General features: G+C 40.4%; 1 protein-coding gene across 2 annotated transcripts in view; it reads right to left on the bottom strand.

Moving 5' to 3' along the window:
• The window catches only part of LOC126868928 (leucine-rich repeat-containing protein 4C-like), a 271,251-nt gene that overhangs the window by 79,246 nt on the left and 167,732 nt on the right, over positions 1-24,273 (bottom strand). For both annotated transcript variants that reach the window (XM_050624922.1, XM_050624923.1), the window contains one exon: positions 8,503-8,586. In XM_050624922.1, the coding sequence (XP_050480879.1) occupies positions 8,503-8,586 (84 nt within the window). The remainder of the gene's footprint in view (positions 1-8,502; positions 8,587-24,273) is intronic.

Below are 24,273 nucleotides of genomic sequence, written 5' to 3' on the forward strand. Positions count from 1 at the left end.
GTACCGCGAATTGGCTCTGGTTCAAGTTGAAACTCGAAACCGACACGACGAAAAATGCACGTGAGGGCGCCGTCGAAACCGTTGATAAACGCTTTGACCGCGTTCGAGAAGAGCGAGCACGATTCTCCAGATGCAGTTCGCCAGATTTCTTTTGCCTCCGTGTGTCTGGCTATTTCTCGTCGAGGCGAACGATCAGAGCAACCGGATTCACTCGTTTATTCGGCTGAATGTTACATATTCCGTGACTAGCCACATTTTTTTAACCGATACATACTGTATTAAGGGAATATTGTAAAAGATAGCGTCGTTTCAAAACGATCGATTTTACTCGAGATATAGGTTTTCTCGTTTTCTAACAGAAAGTTCACGTATCTATGAAACGGAGAAACTGAGATTTAATGGTTGCAGTTTGGCGTTTGCGCTCCTTCTACGCTCGAAGAGAAAGCAAATATGTCAGAAAGCTAACACTACCGGAGGGCAAAGCAAATTAGTTTTTAATGATTGTTGGAATCGATATGTCTGGTGCTGGGAAACTGAAGTTCCACATCGTTATCAAAGTTTCGTCACCACAGAACTAAGGACAAGTACTACTGCGATCCATCCTCGGCAAAGACATGATATCGGTACGGTTGCAGACAAGGTGTCCTCGAAACCAAGAATCAGTTAGATCGGTAACAAACTGAGCAATTTACCTGCTCAACGATGATCACCGAACGATCGTGATTTGTTCCGTAGCGATAACATTTCAATTGCAGTTAAAATAATTGAACAATTTGAGCAATCCGTTCTTAGTGATCTGCTATTCGCGTTAACTCGCCGGGATATCAACTTATTGTCAGACTCATTTTCGCCGACTGGTCTCGAAGATTAAACAGGTTTCCATGCAACGATAACTAAGACTGTAATAATTTAAAGCCACTTCGTTTCTTGAAAAGGCACTTCGCTTACCAACCGGTAGCTGGGATTGATTTTTTCGCGGTCAGAATTGAAATGTCTTTCAAGAAGAACTGTGTTCCCTTCACGGATCGAGGTAACTCTCGACGAAATCGTAAATTCTCGCATTTCGCATGGAAATAAGAGGGGAAACAAAAAAAAAAAAAAAAAAGAATTTAACTCATTCTAGTTCCGGAACCGACAACTTCAGACTTTAGGGAGAAAGTTTTCCATTATGGACCCATAATTTCGACTTTATCGGTATTCGGAAGCGAATCGCAACTCCGGCAAACTGAAAGTGGAATCAAAACCCTAATTTTTCTCCGCTATAAGCTTTATCTTAATCGTGAACTTTTACGGAGAATAGAGAAAACCACTTTGCTGCGTTCTACTTCAACCACGTGCACATACATTGGAGCGATCATCCACGAACGTGTCAGGATCACAGCAAAGAAGCTTGCGATTAGTAAATTCTTTTTTATTGATTTCGTATGCTATGTATCGAGGTAGACCAATACTACTACCATTTAGTACTACATTCGCTAATACTATCGATGAATATCATCAGCGACTTCTGCAAGTCAGAAACCAGACCAACGCGGAGGATACTTTTTGACTTTCGCGAAGCAAAACTTCTGTCTTCGAATAAGAAACACCGCGATTGATTTCACCGTGTAAAGAAAAAGATTTTCTTCGATATGTTTCGACAACCCTCGAGCGAATAACTGTGAGACAGTATGCACCGATAACAACGTTATTTTTCGCGAGCGTAAACACTGGTTCGCGTTTCATTTCGGTTCGTGTATCGTTCCGAAATTGCTTCAGCGATTACAGAAAATGGATCATTTGCATCGGGGCTGTCGTTATCTTTCAAATTGACAGGAAGTGGAAAAACGAAAAAAAAAAAAAAAGAAAAACTCTTTCGAGAATCGAGTATAACGTTTACAACGGAACGTCGATTATCTAGATATATCGATTGTCTCGACAACTACTATTCAGAACGTCGATTATACGGAAATTGATTCTCTGATTATCGATTATTGGGGCATGTAAATTGGAATTCCAAATCAGCACCAACTGTACACAAACCAATAACAATATACAATCGTAGCAATACAAGATTACGTGCGAACATTTTTCCCCTATCGAAATGATTCGATAATATCACAGATTAAACGTTCGTTAGATAGTCGACTGTTTGTTTCCTTGTACCAGTGCCCGCTCTATCATTAGCCCATGATACAAACGTTTGAATCCTCTGTATTGCAGTATGAGCAATGATAATACCTATTTATTACAAAGCCTACTTATTAGTCCGTTTGATGAGCCGACTTTGTAATATTAGACACAATTTGCAATATCGATAATACAGACAATTTTTGTAAATTAAAAGGAAAGCAAACAGAAGGAGAACGGAAATGTCCATCGATTGTTTTCAGTTACGGAATTGTTCCCGGAAACCGATAATTGACTGTGACACGAGATATTGGCTGGGTAATACGAGTTGATTGACAGAATAATGATATTCTTGTGTCGTCGAAAAATTAGTTTCGTCCGAGCAACGAAATTTTATACCCGTGAAACGAGAAGCGTGGTTGTCATTTTATTAGGAACTGCAATTCCCGTTAAAAAAAAAAGCATCGCACCAGACATCCTTGCCACGTGTGGTATTAAGGAGATATTAACGTGTCTCGTATGTAGGCTACATTATCGCTAAAGGAACATTTTTTACATCACTCTTTTCTTTTTTAAATCTTTTTCTACTACATTTAGGATGAAATTTATCTACTAAAACATATTTTATAAAAAATAATGTATTTTAAAGATAGGAATATTCTATTTTGAGCGTAATCTGTTAGAAGAAACACTGTGACTAATTCAGTGATACCAAAATAAGGACCGTTCCGTTGTCTTCAATAACCTTTCGTTTCCATTCTGACGAAACGCTTCTTTCAATTTCATAGACTCGCTCCAATAGCGAAACTTAGCATCCCAGGTCTTTGCAGAAACTTGAGCTTCACAATGATAATGCATGACGTTCGTGGCAAAAAATAAACATAGTTATAATATCACAGTTATCATAGCAATATCGTAGTAATATCATATAAGATATCATAATTATATCACAATTGTAAACACGAAACAGGGTTGTATACCCTTCCTCTGGTAAACGTAAAATGAAGCTTCGAACGAAAACACAAACATCTCCATTGTACACACAGCGTGTTCAAAAAACAGCGTATCGATGGGCAAAAATAAAAGAGAACCAAATGAATCTTAATGAGCAAAGATTAAATATACCGATGAAAATTTGCGTCGCGGGGGTACGGGTGCGCGTGAGTCTGCAAATAATCGACTAATTATCGGGCCGATATATTCTGTTTCACGAACCGCGTAAATTTGAACAGGAAAACGTTAATAAAACAACTAATGCGATTAATCATACGCGCGTAGACCCCCGGCACTGTCGACCTAATTCCAGCCACCTCTTTTTCGTTTTTCGATCATGCTCGGCCTGTGTTATTTAACGTCATGGAGAGGACAGTGAGCGTATAAATAACAGGAGGATTTTGTAAAATCGTACGATAAAACATCGTTTTCGTTGCAGTGGAAAAACTTCCTAAACATAGATACGGTTTCTGTGACGAATGTTCCGTACGTTTATCGATGTAACGATCGAGGTACACGCGTTCTATAAAATATCATTTTCAATCAAAGATAATGAAAGACTTGCAAGAAATATTCACAAGAAAGGCGATTAATTCGTGTCAGAGATAAAAAAAAAGTGAACCACTCGACAAATAAATTGAAACGTTAAAATAAATTATCTATATAGAATGTTCAGTACCACGATTGGTCTACTTAGATTATCGATAAATAATATTGTTCGAAACTGAATGTTCGACATGTAAAAAATATTTCCTGATGGATAGAATAGTTATTACATAGCTTGTAACTGGATTTTTTATTCGATTCGTTACATCTCGCAACAAATTACAGTTTTGACCGATGTAACCTGCCATCCATAATTGACGATAAAATTATTATTGCCAATAATAATACTTTAGTAAAAATTAAAGATTCGATATTTCTATGTTTTCTACAATTTCACATGGAACATTTTCTAACCGTTAATTTACAAATTAATAGCAGCATCGTTTTTACAGAAAGTGTTTGTCTATTAACGTACGCTCGCTAATCACTTTTATCGGAATAATATACGATTTTTCTGTTTCAGTAATACAAATTATACATGTGCTTTGCTTGCCAATCCCACAGCTATAAATCAAGAAAAATAATGATTTGTTGCATGAAACTCTTTTGCTGTTTTCTACGTCTGTTTGTACGATTGTTTTCACACGACTTTTGTTAGAACACGATTGTTACTTCCTACCGCTTTCGTTTCTCATAACAAAAGAGGAAACGAATGCCCTTTTCTTTTATTGAACAAAGAATAGTGCTTTGAAAGACTATATTGTATTTATAGATTTTCTGATTAACTACATAAGATCCTACGATCTTTAAAAATTTCATTCGTAAAACCTTAAAAACTTTCTTCTTAACGTTATATATCTATTTTCCATAACATACTACAAGGTATTTGCACGTAAATCTAACAAATCTAGTTTCTTTCAACTGTCAAATAATAATAATAAAATATCGAAATTTCTTAGCTAATTTAGCAAGATTCCCATACTCTCAAACCTTCATGGATAAAACTTTAAAAACCATTTTTTTTAATATTTTATGGATTTACCGTGATTCCTCCTGTTTCTCTTTCTATAAAAAAGATCATAATAAAGCACAGAAATGAGGTTCTGTCGAGACAGGACATTAGCCAAATTAATTGGCAGTCCCCACCGCGTTGACACGGTTCGTTTCTTCGCAAAAACGAAACCAGAGGTTAATAAGCAGTTACGTACCGCCGAAATTGGCATGCGTTCAGCATAAAACTCTAAGGACTCTGCGAAACGAGTACTCGAGTCATCGAGAACACTACGCTTTCGTTGCGATTGGCGTGCTTTCCCCCAAGCATTCTCGAACGCAAATTTCTCCTATTTATAAATTTTTTTCTTCGTTTTTCTTTCCTCTCTTTTTCACCCCGTATCGCGGACATTATCGACTAATTTAACACGTTGACTGCCGCGCGTGTTTTCAAAGGAATCTCCATCAGACTACGCGTACAGCAGTACCAAGCGTTCTCTGCTAGGTGCTCCCATCGATATTTTAGTAATGCGAGTCGCTCAAGTGGTGGTCTCAAGAATGATCTTTCGTTTCGTTTGTTCGCAACATTGAAACCACTAGCTGTTGTTGAATATAATGAAGGACAGTGTGGTACAGATTATTGCAACCAAATGATTTCTTATGCCACCATAATTAGAAAAGGAGTCAAATGGTACAGAAAACTTGGCGTTCAATTCCCTCTGGGAATTTCTGTTGTAAACGCTTTGACGGTTTACGAAATTGCAACAAGGAAAAATATAAATATTAGAATATTTAGACAATTATTAGTTGCAAAATTATTAGAGTTGTTTGAAAATACAAAAAATCCTTATCTTCGACGGAGTCAGCGTAATATCGCCGTTCGGAAAAACGATTCCGGAAGAAGCATTAGACACGCATGCAAACTATGTTATGCAAATAAAAGACATCGAATGAACCGAACAAAGGTACAAAAGAATTTGAAGAAAACAGCAACTTATTGTCCAAATTGTCCCGACCAACTTCAGCTATGCATAGAATGCTTTAAAGTTCTACATTCTAAATAATTTTTTTAATAAGCCATTTCCGTATTTTTATGTTATAACAATTCAACAGTTTTATTATTATGGAATATCTGTTCAAATACCTACGACGATCCTTCGCAAGTAGTCAAATAAGCGAGACCCGAATATGAGTTACGCGGCCTGACTAGAAACTTTACTGACACCCGAATGCGGGTCTCGTGGCAGTCAACGTGTTAATACGACGACAATCTGGCGCGTTGTTAATCGAACCGAATGCGATAGTAACCTATGTGACGATTTATGATGTATTATTCACACGATCACGCATCGTATCGTTTTTTCCCCAACGACGATAACGTAATCCAATGGATCCGACAGGATTATTAACGTTCGTAAAATTGCCGATTTACAGTTTTGTTCGAATTCAATGTACCCCGCGATGTGCATTTGCGTCGTGTAGCTCTATCCAGCTGAAGTATTTCCGTTATTGCAAAGAATACGCGAGAATGTACGCGAGAGTGTTTAAAGTTAAGATAAGCAAAATCGTATCTCCTGTACGTATTCACTTTCAAGAAACCGCTATCGCTATATTATGTATTCCGTTCAAATTTCTAACTTTTATTCGACACATTTTCGCGTATTGCTTGAAACAACGAAGATATTTCAGGTGAACGAAGTTGTTGCGACACGCTGTATGCATATTTTACCCTCCAGACAATCGGAAAACCTTTTCCTTTTCTCTTAATTCAAGTTAATCGTACGATATCGATGTCAATCAACGCCTTTCCCCCTATCGACGGTTAAGATTTTCTCAGGATTCACTGGTGTTACGTTATTGGTAAATATGGCACTATTGCGGTCTAATCGACATGGCTCGTTTACCTCATCAAGGAGAAACTAGCAGCTGACATGCAGTTACACGTATACCAGAAATTGGCCAGCGTTCAAGTCAGGACTCGAAACAATATGCCCGGGAACATGGCACGCGAGATCATTCGACGACATGATTAACTTACTCGCGTGTATTTTCGTCGCTGTTCGTTCGGCGAAGTCGAAAGCGACTTCTAGACAAATACGAAGAAATTATCAACCTGTACGCCTGACGACGAACATTTTATTACCATACTAGGAGGAATAATCGTGCGTTGTGAAAAGAATTAATATCGCAATCCGCAGATAGAGAAGACGAGAGAATGCGATTAACGATAGATTCGTGAAACGAAAGACGCGATGAAAGATGCAACGGTTGCTGATTTAGCAAATTTAGTCATTTCTTTCGAAACGTCTTCTCGCGATCCTGCAAAAGGTCGTCCTCGTTGATTAAACCCAACGCGGAAAATACAATTATCTGGAAAACAATTGCGAAAATTAATTAAAAGCCACTTCGTCGATAAAGCATTATTTTCGTCAAAATTTTAACGTTCTGTAACGTTAATTAAGTTAATTGGACGGCCCCGGCCGAGTCATTTTATCCTCGCGTCTCCGTTTATTGCGAATCGCGCCGCCACGTAAATGAGATCGACTCCTGAAGATACAACTTCGACGGAGGCTTTCGTTAATTTCCAATTAAATCAGCTCCATCCCCTACCTCTTACCCTTCTATCATCGATAGAATAATAATTCCACAACGCCGTCGAGGACGATGAAGGCGATATTCAACGTTTAAACGAGCCACAGCGACAAACTGAACTGCCGACGATTTCCTCGAGTCTTCTATTGTTCCACGCATCTTCTGTTTATACCGTCGGCAAGTCGCTTACGGAAATGGCGACCCCACTGAGCTAACTCGGACAGATTTACGATAACGTTTCGACTTTCCGCGAAATCCTTTCAACCCCTTATAAATTTCCTTTTGCGATCACCGCTGCAGCTTATGGTGGTAAATATACAGAATTTCCAACGACGCCATCTAGTCGTGTGCCATTATGGTTTCCTATGTATGATTTAAATCCTCGAGATATTCTCATAAAAGCATAAACTCGCGGTTCGATAAATTTCAGTACACTATGAATATCATGAATACAATTATGGAAGACACAAGTCAAGTCGCATGTAAAGATGAAATCCTGTATTACCTTTGTATTAACGAGTACGAAGAGCGCACCAAGTTTCGCAAGATATCGTACAATGGAGATATCGCGTAACTATTGTTCTTGGATTAATCGTCCAACTCGGAAAGAAAGGAGAATTATTTAAAAAATTTGCAAATTTATAGATTTGTTACGAGTTCGTTCTAATAAAAGCTGAGCCAAGTGTCGAAAGAATAACCGTAAGAATAAGAAAATTCTTCCGCCGTACATATACGTAATTAGCTTAGATTAAAAGATTATTTCAAATCAATTTTGAATACATCTTCCCAATCATTTTTTTTTTTCTTTTTCAATGCGACCATAACGTGTAAATCGCGATCTATATTGAAATTTTGTAACGTTAGTAAATTTACTCGATCCTTGAATTATTTCGATAAACAGAGCGATTAAAAATAGGGACGAAATATCGACTATTGGATTCAACGATCAAAACACAGATGGATATCTTTATCGACTATCTCGTGGCGTAATGTATCGAATTCTTGATAAGCGATAAGTCGATGTTTAAAAAAAAAAAAAAAAAGAATTGTGACATTTAACGATCCTCGACTTGAAATTGCTGACATTGTTTCTTCTTTTTAAGAATACGCTACTGGGAAAGCATACTCTCACGTTGTAACGGTTAACTGAAATATTTATAATATTGCGGCGTTTTCTATTCACGCGAGTAGAGAGACAATCCTCCGTAAACGCGATAAAACGTTGTAAAAGACTCTTTGAAAGCGCGATACAACATTCCGAGCTCGTCTTACCCTTTCTCGACACAGTCGAAGAAATCCTTTCATCCCTGTTACCTCGGTTCGACTCTCTGTGTTTATTCCGCAGAATGCGGGCATCTAAAACAAAAAGAGAAGAAACTGTTAGCTTCTATCCCATATGAGGCCGTATTGTGCAACAACGAGACGATAAATAACGCAATTCCCTATCGTTTACAGGTTCGTAAAGAGCGAACAACAAAGACGATGATATTCAAATTTTATGTTATTTTTATCCATCCCACTCTAGCTATTTTTCAGCTGAAAACGGCGAAGCAAATCTCTTTATTTTCCTCGCCGTTCCCTGCCCTTCCCGCTGTTCTTATATTCGTTCTCTGAAACGTTTCCGTTAAACAGCAAAAGCGACACTAAGCTTTATTTCGTTCAAATCACAAACGGGCCGTATATCCGCGATATTTGTTATCGAACGCTTGTCACAGCGATCTTTTATTTTTATTCGATCCCCCTCTCGTGAAACACAAAATAACATATACGCTTTAAGCTGTCCCGTTCCTGCGTCCTTTTCTCTGTACACTTGGAGGAATCCGAACGATCAAAGTTGCGAGTTCTTCTCCCCCGTTCCTTTCCCGATAACGGAACGAGACGATTTGTCACTTTCGTTGAAGAAATAGGCCAGCCCAGTACTTTGGCAATTTACAAACGTTGTTTTAAGCTATCCTTAGAATTTGCTTTTAAAACGATTGAAACCTGTAGAGAACGCCAGACGTAGCGTATTAAATGAAATGCTGAAAAATGAAAATTGCTGAAAACGCCACTGTTCGCTCGCAACTCTCGCTTGCCCTTTAATTCTATTACGTTCGACATGGCGTGATTCTAAGTTCGCAGGAAAAATTAAACACAATACGGCAAATACGAGGATACGAACGTTTTCGTGAGCACGCGCTCGCAACGATTAAAAGCACTAGTTCTCGTATGAAACTGTTATCGAAGCAACATACTTATTTCGGTAATTATTATTAGGACCGCCGCGTTCAAATTTCTACAGCTTATTTTCGTCGACAAAGTTTGTAACAAACCGGCGAAACAAAAAAAAAAAATTGCCGCGCGTTAAACGTCCGCCGTTCAAAATTATTTACTCGCTAATTTTCAACATGGTCGGAAACTAGTCAAAAATAATTACAGCCACGCGAGCAGCAACGCATAGAGGAAAATATCCAGGCAATATTTAGCTCGGCGTCTAATGACTATTTATACAACGATTAAGGTACAAAGTATCCTCTAACCTAACCGCTATCACGACGCCCTCGTCCTACCGAACTCTGTCAAGGCAACAACGACGATATTCAAATTTCATCCAGCTCCCACCCTCCCGCTCCTTCTACCCTCGGTCTCTAGAAAGCTCCAAAACAAATCCTTTTATCCTTCGCGTTCCCTCGACGCTGCGTCTAACCATTCTGTAGGATGTGTTGGAGCAAAAGGAAGCGCTGTTGCATTTCCGTGCCGAGAGAACACTTCGTCAACCGCCGGGAGGAAGCGTACGTACGTATGTTGCGCAACAACACGGTAGATACATCCAAGCAGCAGCGTGTTCCATTGCGATCCGATCCGTTCCGTTCGCGACCACGAGCAGGCTGGTAGAGCGAAATGGCGTGAAAGCCAGACGATATGTAAGTCGAAGGTTACCATTCACCTGCGGCACGCTGGTAAATCACGCATAAACAAAGTACTCGTCGTTGTTTCATCGAACGGTCACTGGATGGTTCAACAGGTACGTTCCTCGGAACGATACGCGCGTTTCGAAACTGGAGGAAGCGGCGAGAAGCAAGTAACGAGAATTAAAAGAAAGGCGAGAAGAAACGAAAGAGGGAAGAAGAGGTTACTTAGTAGCAATGTGCGCGCACACTCGCTGGCCCTTATTCGCCATCTTTTTCTTCAACGATACTGGAACGAAACAAGAGGGTTTGAACATCGAGAGCCTTCAGCGGAACTGGCCCCAGGCCAAGGCATTATTTTTCGAGTGAACGGCAGAGAGAAAAGGAAGGAGAACGATGAAGGTACAAAGCAGGGCGCGTGACAGGCGCGCGCGCGCGAGAGAGAGAGAGGGAGAGAGAGAGGAAAATGCAAGAGACTAGGGTTGGTAGCCCAAATGAATATTTAATTTCTGCATATCTCACCCCGACTAAAGTTTAGCACGACGAAGCAGCCGTCTCTCCCAAGGGGGTGAAAGGAAGCTATGTATCCCTTGTACCCGTGGCGCAACCCCATCTCGTGATATAGGGTAAAGTCCTTGCGGAAATCGTGTGCTCCTTCGTTTCAGTTTAGGAGACCCGTGCACTGCCTATTTTTCTTTATCGCGTGTTTACTTATTTTGCTTTCTTTGTTCTTTGCACGACCACCCTGGTTTCTCTCCTAGTTTACATTTTTTAACCACTTCCTTTAGCTCGCTGTGCTTGTCTTTCGCGCAGTTTCTTTTCCTTATTTTTAACCCGTCTTTCTACCCGTACGCCTTTCTTGCCGATACAGTTTGCGTTTTTACGTCTCTTTCTCCGACAGCTCTTTGGTTCTCTTCCGTTACTCTTTTATAGACGCAGTTTCCACTTTCTTTAATTCTTCATTCTCGTCGCTGCTCACGTACTTTCTCGATTTTTTACTTTCCCCCACCGCCGGCTTTTCCTCTTTTTCGCACATAATTTCTCTTGTCCCATATTTCTCTCTTCACCCTCTCGAAGTTGGCCATTTCTTCGTCCCTTGCTTCTCCCTCTCTCCCACTCGCTCTGGTTTCTTCTTTTTCCATTCCCCTGTCCCCCTCTTGGTCCGGCTTTTAGCTCCCTGTTTCTCCATTCCCACCCCTCCCCCCTCACCCGCACCCTGCACTCGTTCCGTTTCACCATTTCTCTATTTCAAACTCTCCTTATTTTTCCCTACTTTTTTCCCCGCCAACACGAACTTCTTTTTGCACCCCTTTCTTTACCCGCTCCCATTTGTCCACATAGTTCTCCATTCCCTGCTTTTCCTTTTACTCTTTTCCTTTCCTAATTACAGTTTGTTGTTGCCCTATTTTTCTCTTCACTTTCTCCCTCTTCCTCTCCGTCTCGAACCGCAGTTTTCCTACTTCCACCGTCGTATTACGCCTCCGTGTTCTTCCTCCGTTGATGCAAATCTTTCTGCCTGTGCCACCATTCCCCGTTTCAGTTCCCGTCCTCGCCTACTCGTTTCTTGCTTTTCTTCCTCCCTTGTCTCCCATCCTCCACCTTCCATTCACAGCCCGTCCCCTTTCTCCGATTTATACACTTTCTTTCTCGCTCTATACCGATGCCTTTCTCCTCGTATCTGTCCTTTCGGCTTCTTACTTCTCCGTTCGTCTACCCCCTAAACACGGGCAGCTTCTTCGACTGCTACCCTCGGCTCGTTCGACCCTTACCCATTCGCCGCTCCCTTTTCGACTTGCCCTGAAGGCCGGTCGCGGTCCAAGGGCCAATTACGAGGTTCCTTGCGATAGAACGTGGCAATGTCGAGGGCGGAAGAGTGCGATGGGGAGCGAGAAAAAAGGACCAAAGGAGAGGAAAGGTCGGAAGATGAGACGGTGGCAAGATTCGCAAAGATGGAGCTCCTCGCTTTGCCAAGAACCAACGAAAGTGGAGTACAATTGCGAGGGGACGGTCGATTCGAATAGTCGAAGGTCGGGCAAAGGTACGACGAGAGGACGTTGTTGCTACTGAAATCCGTGGTCTGAGACTCACGCTGTCCGAGTTAAGCTTCGGCTTAGGAAGCTTCGCCCGTTCTCTATCTTCGTTATCGCGATATAGGAACGCTGCGCCGTTTTATAGAAGAAATACGTATTATCTAGTGAACGTGTTTGCTTGCCGTAAGAACGCGTTGGTGCTACTAATGACAAGTGGAACGAGTCATTCTTCTTCGATGAAATATTTCTCTGTTTAACTACTTATTCGTTCGTGCTATTTAATTTATTTATTTCGTTTAAGTTACGCGAAATAACGGTTTCCTTTAACAGATTTCCGATTCAAAGTTGAACCATTAATTACGCGCAGAGAAGCTGTATCGTTACTCTCGGTACCGCGATCACCATAGCGTCGTTTAAAGAAACGCGGTTACGCTGGCGCGCGAAAGCATTTCCTTATAAGATAAATAGCATTTCGTAGAATGAAACGCGTTGACATAACACGCCTGCATGGTCGGGATGAAAAGTGGAAGAAAGATTAAAACGGTGAACGAGCGCATAAAATTTAAACAGGCAGATTGAAACACGAAATATTCTCCGTTCAGTCCCCTTACGTTTGTTCGGAGATTAAATAAAGAAGGGGCGGGGGCAGGGGTGACGAGAGAGCTGGTGAAGCCAGAGAGAATACAAAATATGCATCACCGTGAGACGAAGTTGGGCGATAGATATAAACCAGCAATGGAATTAAAAAGTCCAAAGAAAGAAACACGGAAAAAGGCGAGAAGATAAGATTGGATGAATGGACACACGGGGAATTTTTTTTTATGTGTACCTACAGGGAATAACAAAAGTCAGACAAGAAACGAAGAGAAATGATAACGACTTGATCGAGGGTCGATAGAGAATAGTTGCTATGAAAAGAAAACGGCAGATATGCCGAAGTTTAACAAAAATACGACACTGTCAAAGATAATGAAAGTACATATATATGTATGTATACGGGTATTGACTGAAAAAGAAAACAAAATAAGAAATATAAAATCTGAAGGGAAACGATCGTACGTTTCGATCGAAGGTCTCTCGACGTTATGCCATTCGCTGGTCAATCTCGTCGAAACTTTCAGGGAAACGAAACTGTATCTGTATAAACATCGTGTTATACTAAAATGGAAGTGGGGTAAAAATCATCGAGAAGGATTAAAACTTATACCAGGGAAGATGAGAACGTATTTCACTGAAAGCAAGAGAAACGTAGAAGAATCGAAGAATGCCAGTGAAAGGGAAAAAGAGAAAGGAGAAACCCCGTGGTGGGTAATCCGGATTTAGTCGTCTATTCGCTCGAATCCAAGACGATATTAACGGCAACCCGCATACATTCGTTTTTTATCAAAGTCTACGTTAATAATCCAAGATATTGTATCAAAAGTTTCGTGATTCCATTGCGTTTCTTTGTGCAAGACACGTTTCGCTGTATCTTTTACATGACAATGGACACACGAAGTAATATAAAAGATGGAAATGTAAAATATATTGTTGAAAACTATCACAAGGAATATAACATTGATATCTAATATAACTATTACATTCTTGATACTCGAACGAGTCTCTATCCTATTTTAGTTAAAGGATAGTAGATTGATCATAGTATTTAAGAAACCCAAGTTCGAGTAATGAAATTTTATGTAAGAGAATGTTCCGAAAAGCAATAAAATCTTTATATCGTATCGTAAAATACTATACTATAGTGTACTAGACAAATTTATATATTACGCTATAAATTTTTATAAATTTATTTTAATATTTCACGTTTAGTATGTTATCAAAATTCGTATATACTATGCTGTATAAAAGTTTATATCTCTATAAAGAATGAGACATACGTAAGAGGAAGGTAAATTGTTAAATTGCAATTATTAAATTGTTTCAAATTGCTGCATTTACTTATCGATCCTAGATAAGACAAGAGAAGAATAAGAGAAAGATAAATAAATATCATCGGACACTGGAACTTACTTAAAAAGTATTTTTAAAATACTTCGCGATGACTAAATACAATAAAGGTAACGACGATAATCGATTTCTTATTCGCGAGTGGATCTGCGTGAAAAGCGATAAGCAGCGTAAACTGGCATATTAGAGCAGCGCGTAAATGTCGTCGATCGATAAATCGTTGTTTCTCGGTCAAAAATGCTGGCAGTTCCTGTGCTGGCCAGATACAGAAATCTTCCTCGGATATGCCAATCCACGATCATCGATGCCCATGTCGTGTAACATTAAACGCATGAAAACGTATAACACCGTTATACGACGCGTATGTACGTAACTTTCCAAAGGGCTAGTGAAGTGAAATTCAAATAAAGAATACTAACGGCGAGGCGGTATTCCCAGGTAGCGCGCAAGAGGGACGAGAAGTTAGACAAAAGGAGGTGGGCGGGCTGTAGCAGACTGGAGGAAAGGCGATACGATGGTCGAGAGAAAGTAAAGAAGAAATCTGGTAAAAAGAAGGACAGGGTTAAAAGAAAAAACGCAAGCGGCGAGAGGGAAGAACGAAGAAGAGAAAATGGAGACCGGTAATACTGGCCAAGTCGACCGGTTTAATTCAAGTTGCCGGTGGAATTTAACGTGACCGTAGTACTGCGACTAAAGCCTGTATACTAATCTGTGTAAGCAGACACTTCGAAGGAAGTGACACGAGTATAATCTGAGCACCTGTATCCGCGCGTATGTATGTATCGCAGCGTCACGTATAGATGTGTCTCGGGTACAATGTCTTCTTTCTTTCGGTAACGTAGTCGAACGACGCCAGTCGATAAGACGGAACGTATTCAAAAAGTACGGGAAAAAGGTAAAAGTTGGTAAGAGCGGAGTGGAGTGGCGCGTACCGGATGAAATGAAATCCGAACGAGCAAAAGAGGAACAAAACGACGGGTATATGGTAACTCAAAGAGAGTAAGGGATCGTGGTAAGCAACGGTAAGAACGGCCTAATGAAAATAACTAAAGAGATAGATCCTACGTCCGGCCAAATTACCTTGTAAAGCAAAACCATACGATAAAATTAGTCGAGGAATTAGTATTCCCTAGGAAAAAGACGAATATTTCGTAAAGCTGTCTGACAGGATTATACGCGGAGATAGAGATATCCGGCGAGACCAGGGGCTATATAACCGTACGTTCAATTATAAAAATTATAGAAACGTTCTAAGAAGAAGGAGCGTAATTATCGAGCAAGAAATACAAATAGCTCTGAATAGAGAAAGAGCGTCAAAAGGAAAGAGCTTCTGGAAAAAAAAAAGACGAAGACGAGCAACGATAAGACTCGAGAAGAAATAGAGGAAAGGATGAGAATGGAGAAAAGGTAGAAAGTGGAGCCTAGTAATTCGGACTGAAGCGACCATCTACTTTGAATCCAGGCTACTACCGAAACCGGGCTACTATCTACGGGGAACCATTCTTGTGCTCCTTCGTCCTTTCATCACGATATGCCACTGGCACATCTCCGTCCTCGTCGACGTCGTCGTATTTCCAAGTACCCTAGCTCCCATGAGAAGCCCCGGAAATTGGAATCTTAAATCGATCTAAATCTTCTTTATCGCCGAAGGAGTCAGCGGCCGATCACGGACGAATTTTCTACGGTTCCAGGATTGCCTATATCGTCGCCTGCTACTCGACCTGTAAATTTAACGCCGATTGCGTCCTTCGATCTTTTATTAAAAGGGCTGCTGCAACGTGCGCAACGATTCCTCCGTTGCGTCTGTCAAGCTGCGGGAATTTAAGGAATGCAACGCAAACGTTCTTATAATTCAATTTCCTTGCCGATCGATCGTCGTCCAACGCATCCATTTGCGTTGATTGTCCGCTCGCAGCATAACGAAAAAGTGATTGAATTTATGCAAGCGTTCTAAAACTGTCTCTCGCCATCTAAATTTTCAGCACAAAGTAGGTTAAATCGCTGGAACGATTGGGCAATTCGGAGCGATAATTCGATCGATCTCGATCACAGTCTGTTTTCAAGTTAGACAACGTGATACCAACTTTGGAGAACTTTCACATTTGTACGGGGATATCCAGGCGTTATCCGCCACAGTTATAACAAGTTGATATTTCAATGTATGAGAGGTTTACTTCAGTGATTTTCGCGTTTCATCTGAAATCCCATACTCTGCTATCCAGTAACAGATGTTTACAGTTGCCAATTTGTTTGTAAAAGTGAAAATATACTCCAAAATTTATACTTACGAAGAAGTATCCTCTCTTGAAACTATCTTCGAGTTGGTCTCTCACTACGAGCAAACAAATAATAGTTGAACTTGGCTCGTTATATTCAATTTTGTACGTTTACCTCGGAATAAGAGATATGAAGCGTAAGTGAAACAGAGTGTCTTGATATCTACAATCGCGTCCTATAAATATTGCCTATTTTTTCATTTCCTTTATAGCAGCTAAAAAATGTACCACTTAAATTTTTATTCCGGAACAATATCGTCAATAACGCGTCGTAAATAAATAACTTTTAGATGAAATTTAACGAGACTTTTTTTTACAATTGACCGGAGCTAATTAAAGATCAACTAATTAAAAATGACTAGGGGAATTGCGTTTGAATTACGCTTATCAAGCAGAAACACGGCGAAACGCAGGGACTAGAGATTCGCTGCAAGATTTGCAACGTGTTCGTTCGTAAATTAATATCGATATTTCGTCTAATACTTCGTATTTCCCTATATTACTCGCAACACGCATCCATTTGCCTCGTTGCGGTCCTCGTAACCTTGGCGTCTGCCACATTCTCGTCTAGTACACATTCCCCGTTCCTTCAGCCAGTAAAATCATCACGAAACAATCTACAGTACCGGTACACATCGCATCAAAATACGGAACTGAATTAGGTACGAGTTTAGGCTTCGCAACACCAAGATACTTGCTTTCCTCCAAATTACACTAGTATCTGCGTTGGCTTTCGTTGGCAAACTAATCGAACTTTTCAAAGACAGTTTGTCAACTCGTCAAACCCCGAGGTCGTTTGACAAGAGGAGGACAAAACGAGAGCATTTTGGATAAAATCGGATTCGATTCGTGTAGATCAGTTTAATTATGAAATAGCAGCCGCATACCAGATACATTCTCATCTTACGATACCTGTTTGTCTCCTTATATCGGGCCAATGCGTTTTCACGTGTAATGTGATCACACCCTTGCCCTCTTAAGCCGGAACCACCAACACTATACACGGAAACAACCACAAACACGGGTCGAGGGTGAATCGATCCACGTGAAATGTATCCGCGCGTCTCGCGTCACGCTCGAAATTTCGAGCACCGCTATCGACACGTCCCGTACCTTGAACACCGATAATGTGATAGATTTGCCGATAGAGAGCCGAGCTTCGTACGTATCGCGAGCGTGTAGGGCACCGAACAATACGATCGATTAATCGTTCTTAAAGACAACGTCTCGTCGTTGCGATTGCTTGCCATTCACGGGACGATACCGTACCACTTTGGAATCGTTGCTCTGGGAGCCTCTCGCTTCCATTAATCGATCAATCCACGTATCGTCTTTTTTCTCTTCTTTCCTTGTTTCATTTTCTTTTTCTATCGATTCTATCGGTTTTGCCACTGATTGCTAAACGACGCTCTTTACTACCGTGATTTTTACTCGAAGGTTTGTATTAAGCGCGAATATAAACGTCTACGTATATTCTAAAAGCATTCGTTTTAATCGAATTATCAAAGACACGCTTCGAGCAATTATCGACTTCGTACGTCGAGTTCCGATAAAAATATACTGTACGGTCATCCCTGTTATTTCACCTATGTATTCAGTTCGGGCCTTTTCCCAATGCAAATAAGCTTGAGCTAGAGACTGTATTGTCCACGCTGTTTGACGCAAATATCACCAGAAACCGTTTGCTTACATTGTTGTTGTTCCTCTCTCGCGGTTAAACCGTGTTTCACGATCAAACGAAACTAACCCCGTGAACTAACCTCGCGTAACAGAGTTAAAATAAAAGTAACGCGGTCGAAAGAGATAAAAGGAAATAGGCCGACCACGTGGATATTTAAATAATTACGATAGAAGGTGCTGGAGGATGAACGAACTGAACCAAAACGCAGTGCGATGAACGCTGTAATATCGAAAATAAGTATTATATCGAGCGACAGTTTGGGTAACTGGATGATGGAATCAGGACAATCGGGCATGATGCAAGGTGTCGAAGTAGATGCCAATCGTGTCTAACATCGCGTGTCGCGTTGTAAGCGTCGAGGATCACGATCGACGCGTCAAGCATCTTGAAGGCTGACAATGTCACGAGAGAGTTACACGTTACAGAGCAAACAATATACGGTCGAGTTTGAACAGCCCCGCATATGATGTATCTTATAATTTTCTACCGTATCTAGACGATTCGTTTTATTTCACTCCGGTGAAGGTCTGATAATATTTGCGCGTGTGCTGCGATGCATATAAAACGTGATTACCGCCTGACAAAAATATCGATTTATCGTCGTGCACCACAAATACATTTCCCAGCAAAATCATGCGAATATTTCGCGACGGATACTCACACGCGAGCGCCTGTTTTTTCCTTTCTCTTTTTCAAAAATATCGGATCGCTAAATGAGAATCCATTTCGATCGAACGCAGTGCGTCAGTGGTTATTCGAACATTGCGAGCCAATTTCAGCAGAAGTCGTGAATCGTTTCCTCGATAACGGACGAAGGCTAATATTTCAAATATCATCCATACATGTAGATACGATATACCTATCTTTTTGCTCTTTATCGTCGCACGAGAGAAAATTGCAACTTACATCTATCTTATTGTTCAAAGAATAAATAGAATCGACGATATTGCCAGACTTTATTATTTTTATCTCAGGATATTCTAATTTCGCAGAAGATAAAATAAAAAGTAAAATACAGCGGAATGTCTAATGTTTCTGACAAAAAAACGCAGCTCTGCTCTCGTCTACGTTTTCAAAGCTTATTGAAGTCTCATGCCCGCTGCACGAATGAATTTGCATAGCAACTTGCGACAATTTCGAAATCGAATTTCCTGTCGCGAGAAACTTGTTTTCCAGTGATTCGTTTAATTAAAAACACCTCGGTCTCGTAGCTAATTACGCGGAATGCAGCTATAAATTGCCAGGCCGAATGGATATAAGCGCGTTTCTATTATTTTCATAATCAACTGACTCGCTTCCATCGCTGTTTCGTCTATTCGAGATCTTCTCGTCGTGTTGAGCCGTTCGATCGATAGAATTTCGCCGATTAAGCTTTATCAGACTTTCTTTTAAAAACACGCTCGATATTTTCGTTCTGTCATCGAAACTCAGTAGGTTTTTCTGCTCGAATACGTAACAGATCCACCATCCTATCGAGTAATCGGATTGAATCGGTCGCGTATCGAACCACGCTTCCGAGAATAATACACGTTCCTTGGACCATTCATTAGGCGATATTAAATATTCTTGAAAAATCAGGAATCTCATATCTTTTGGCATATGATTTAGTCGTTATTGAAAATGAAACGCGTATATCGCGTTTATATCTGCAAGGAATAAAACCGACCAAACTGAAATTTACTTGTCTTTGTCAATTTTTAATTCTCCGATTATAAAAGCTTCTGATTAAGAAACGACACGGATTAACAAATTGAAACTGTATCGGTTCCTCTACTTTCATCACTTTTACTTTTAACTTTGTCCACGCGACGAGATTTCGTTCTTCCTTGGAATTCACGCGGACGAACGATTCCTCGTCTTCGTACCCATGTTATCACGCGTAGTTACCTTCTACAACCGGACTTAATAAATTAGTCTACTCCGCCCACGCTCCTTCCTCGTATTGGCTCCATCAATTCCGATGTCGAGTTTTATGCGCTGGAGATGTGCATACACGCACGCCTTGGCAATATCTAGTAGTCTGTGCCGAGATCAAATAAATTACAGCCTTCCAGGGAAGCTATACCGGACTAGGTAATTGGCTAATTACTGTTACAACTCTCCTCTGCACAGTGTCAATCAGACACTTGGCAGAATTTGTGATCGTTAGAGGCAGACGCTTCCTTGCGTTAAGAAACGTGTCCCTTGTTGAACTATACCGTTTAATGTAACGAAAGTCGGTACCTAAGCAAGTTAATTTTTAATAACAAACTGCTACGATCGGTAACATTGTTGGAGGATACCTCACCGATTTCGATGATCTTGAAACACGTTGTCAAGATGAACGTTCTGAGTATTTCTTCCTATACGTATAATCGTCGCACAGCTTCAGTTTCCAAGATATTGAAAATAAAAAACTTCAATTGTTTAAATTACGATTACGCACGGATAGCCAATATATTATTCCGATTGTTAAGGTGTCGTTCATACTAACTTGTACGTAATGAAATACGTAACGACGTGACAAAATTAGCTCCGAATGAACGGAAACAAATCACGTAGTTAATTTGTTTGTTAATCTTCCGTCGTAAATATTCTTAATCGCTGTATGAAAAACTATTTTAAGCGTGAAACTTTTAATTACTATTTGACTTAACGCACGATAAACTTGATGATCGATTCGAAAACATTCGTGTCGCTTCATACAGCTGTTGCGAATAAAATATTTGTATCGAACTACGACAGTCAGGTACTAACGGCGGATTTTTACCACTGCTGCAAACGAATCGCGTTAAACGAGATGCGTACAGTATGAAAATCCTGTACCAAAACCAGGCAAACTACTCAACTAATTTTCCTCGAAATTGCGAGTTAACGAGCTTTGCCTGTGCAACAACCGAATCTCTTTCTACGACCCGAAATACCAAATTTGCTTCTCAGCACGACGACGCCTTTATGATGTCTATAGACGTCAAAGCAGGAGTGCGAAGTTTTAATATTTAACCTTTTCGCATGTATGAACGAAACAACCTCACGATGAAATGTCATTCATGCGAGACTAGGGATAAAATATTTCGCATAGGCATCTAGCTTTTTCCTGAAAAAATGATTTTACAGACTAAATTTTGCAGAAACCTACAGAGTTTCCCAGCAAATCTACCGATCCTTTTTTCTTTTTGTGAGCTTTGTACACAGCGTACAATCAATGTTTCAAGTAATTTTATGCCAACATAGAAACATACGGTAGAAATATATGTATATGTAACGGGTGAACGTAAAGGTTAGCGTATCTATAGGTAAAAGCTTCCACAATATGTAATATCGTAATTTATATTTAATATAATTGCTGAAACTTTTTCTCAAAACATTACAAATACCTTTTTGTTCGCTGAAATAAGAGCAAGACCGAAATGTAAAAATTCAAGTATATCTCATCGAAATATCCCTCGTTCGTTCAAAGCATCGCGTTAACGACATCGTTGCGACGTATTTCGTTCGTGGATGCAAGGTAATTAAAAACTCGTCTATCTCGGTGTGTAGTTATTTAATCCGTATAAAATGTAGTAATATATAGTTCGGTATAAAATGGGATTAACGTCGTCTGTAAAATGTAAAACCACAACAGAGAATTCGATTTTGATAGCAGAATTTATTCAAATAGATTTGTTCGAGTGTTAAACTCGTCTCATCGAGATTACAAAGTCTCGTTAAATATTTCTGTTTATTTGCGAGTGTTCGAAGAAAAGGGCTTTCTGCCCTTGAACGTAACAATTTTCTTCCGCGAACGAGGTTTGTTACAAGGAATACACAGCTGCTTGAAAATTGCTTAATTTTCTTTATCAGACGATAATTATCAAAATATTTTCCTACTTTGCATTTGATAATTTTCCATGAAATTGGGTGATAGTTTACTTTAGATAGGATGTGAATATATTATAATATGTGCATTAAGAAAATAACGAGACAGTGTTTCGGATGTTGTCGTTCGATACCGAAAACACGTCGAGAATAAAATTCACCGTGTCAATTACTTTCTCTTCTGGAATCATCTTTCTACGCGTTCCAGACACCTGATTCGAAATTCCTTGTAATCAAACACGTAGTAGCAACGAACGCACGAAGCACAACGGTTTGCAACAGCGAATCGAGTTTCAAACGACTACCAAATGTTAAAACACGTTCAGCACCGGTTGGTGCTGTTGTTACACCAACAAAATCTCCTTGTTTTCCAACATCAACTACGTATGTCGGAGAAGAATGTCAGACGCAGTAATCCGGTATCGGGTTTGTTTAATCCAGGACATTAGGTAAAATCGTAAATGCGAAGGACATAATATACCGTCGATGAATCGATACTGTATTTTACTCTAAAAAGTTTTATTTCTTACGATGCAACAATCCTAACCAAGTATTCAATGTACCACCTTGTTCGATCGGCGAAACCTTATCGTCCAAGTTATAAAATTCCCTTTTCATCGACCCAAAGAGGATCGATCACGTCGCGTGCATACATACGTTCAATTCGTATAACAAAGAAGCTCTTTGAGAAGATGGGGACACATTTTTCCGTGATTTCCGACGTTTTATCCGCAGCCGCTTAAGAATTGCAGCTCGAAAAGGTTTCGAGCGTGAATCAACCCGACAGCATACGCGATGACAACGCGACCGGTAATCGTCGAGCATAACAGAGAGAGAGAGAGAGAGAGAGAGAAGTATAACAGAGTCGGAATTCGGTGGTAACCGAGGCTCGATACGGGCACAGACACCGACCATGTACATTCGCCACACAGGATTTACTGCCAGATAGTCGATTACATGGTTCGCTTGCTTATTGCGCTTTGAACGGGCGAACCTTGCCGTCTACGCGTATAAATGCTGTCTCCGCCCCCTTGATGTTGGCAGAACTAAAAGATTCCGCGACTTTTCCGAAAAGGGGAGATAAAAAACGCGACTGTGCACGAATTTCGACGCTGCGATACGCCTCCTCCGCCCCGCTACCGTGTCTACGTTCCCCATTGTGTTTCCTGCTCCTTTTCATCCCGTGATTCCCTCCACAGCAAGAAGAAAACTTGAATTTTTCTTTTGTCCTTAATTTCCTGCCGCTTTTTCTTCGTTTCTATGTACTTTTTCTTCCTCTTTTTATCTTCTTTTCTTTTCTCTCCTGTCTAGTTTTCACGAGAATGCACGGACAGACGCAACGGACGTATCGAAGTCGAGGATCGTCCCTTTCATTTTCGAACGCCGAATGACACGTGGCTGGGACAAACGTTTAATCGATCGAAGATCAATCAAGATTGTTAACCTAGAGTGAATCTAGTTTCAGGACCGTCGAAATTCCGTTAAATGCGTCCATCGTGGTACCTCGTTATTCCGCGTTCCCGCGTCGAAAATTCGTTCGTTTGGTCTTTCTTTGATTCACCGCCATCCGCTTGAAGTTGCGAATTAAGGACAGGTTAACGAGCTAATGCAGTACTCGCGAGCGTTCCACCGAAAGAAACAAAAGCATATGCGCTTGGCTTTGCATCGGACAGCTTTCACAGCGAGCGAAAAACTCTTGCGTTCAAAGTAAATTTTAATTACGTGGATAAACCTGCTGAAAAGAGGCCTGTATAATCTGCGATACGAAACGAGAAAGGTATCACCGTTCTAGTTGGTCGTACATAAATGTTGAGAACGTGATTCAAAGTAAAATCGATCAAACGCTTCTTTTCGCTCGTAAATACCCCCGATTCGGTTTTCGATCGACCATTTTAAAGCATGGAATTCGTTAATTTTTCTTCTAACATTTCTCGACACTGTCTCTATCGCGTTATGCCAGGCAAATTCAAAGACGACGAAATAGAGAGTATGGCTGAAGCCGATTTCATTTGCAAGAAGGGACGAGTTAAAAGTGTCCCTCGAGCCGAGCGAAATCAGTACTCTTAGCAACCAGAAATCCACTTTAAAAGTCGACCATAAAAATTCTCTAACCGAAGAAAGAAAAAAAGAAACAGAGAGACGCCGTTTAATCCTTTATCCTTAGGTTACTACAGTAACTTTAGAGGCGGCCACTGCGGTGCAACATCGTGCACTTATTGCAATTCCGAGGGACGGAAAGATGGCCGTTCAGGAAGATATGCAAATTGCTCGCTACAGGGGTGGTTAAACGTTCGTGAATTTGAACGTAATAGGATTGCATCGATTGCCTTTGGCCAGCAGTGTACTTCCTCTCTCCGTTTGCTATCCGTCGGATAGAAAAAAGG

This window comes from Bombus huntii, chromosome 8 (genome assembly GCF_024542735.1).
Source record: "Bombus huntii isolate Logan2020A chromosome 8, iyBomHunt1.1, whole genome shotgun sequence".
NCBI classification, from domain to species: Eukaryota; Metazoa; Arthropoda; class Insecta; order Hymenoptera; family Apidae; genus Bombus; species Bombus huntii.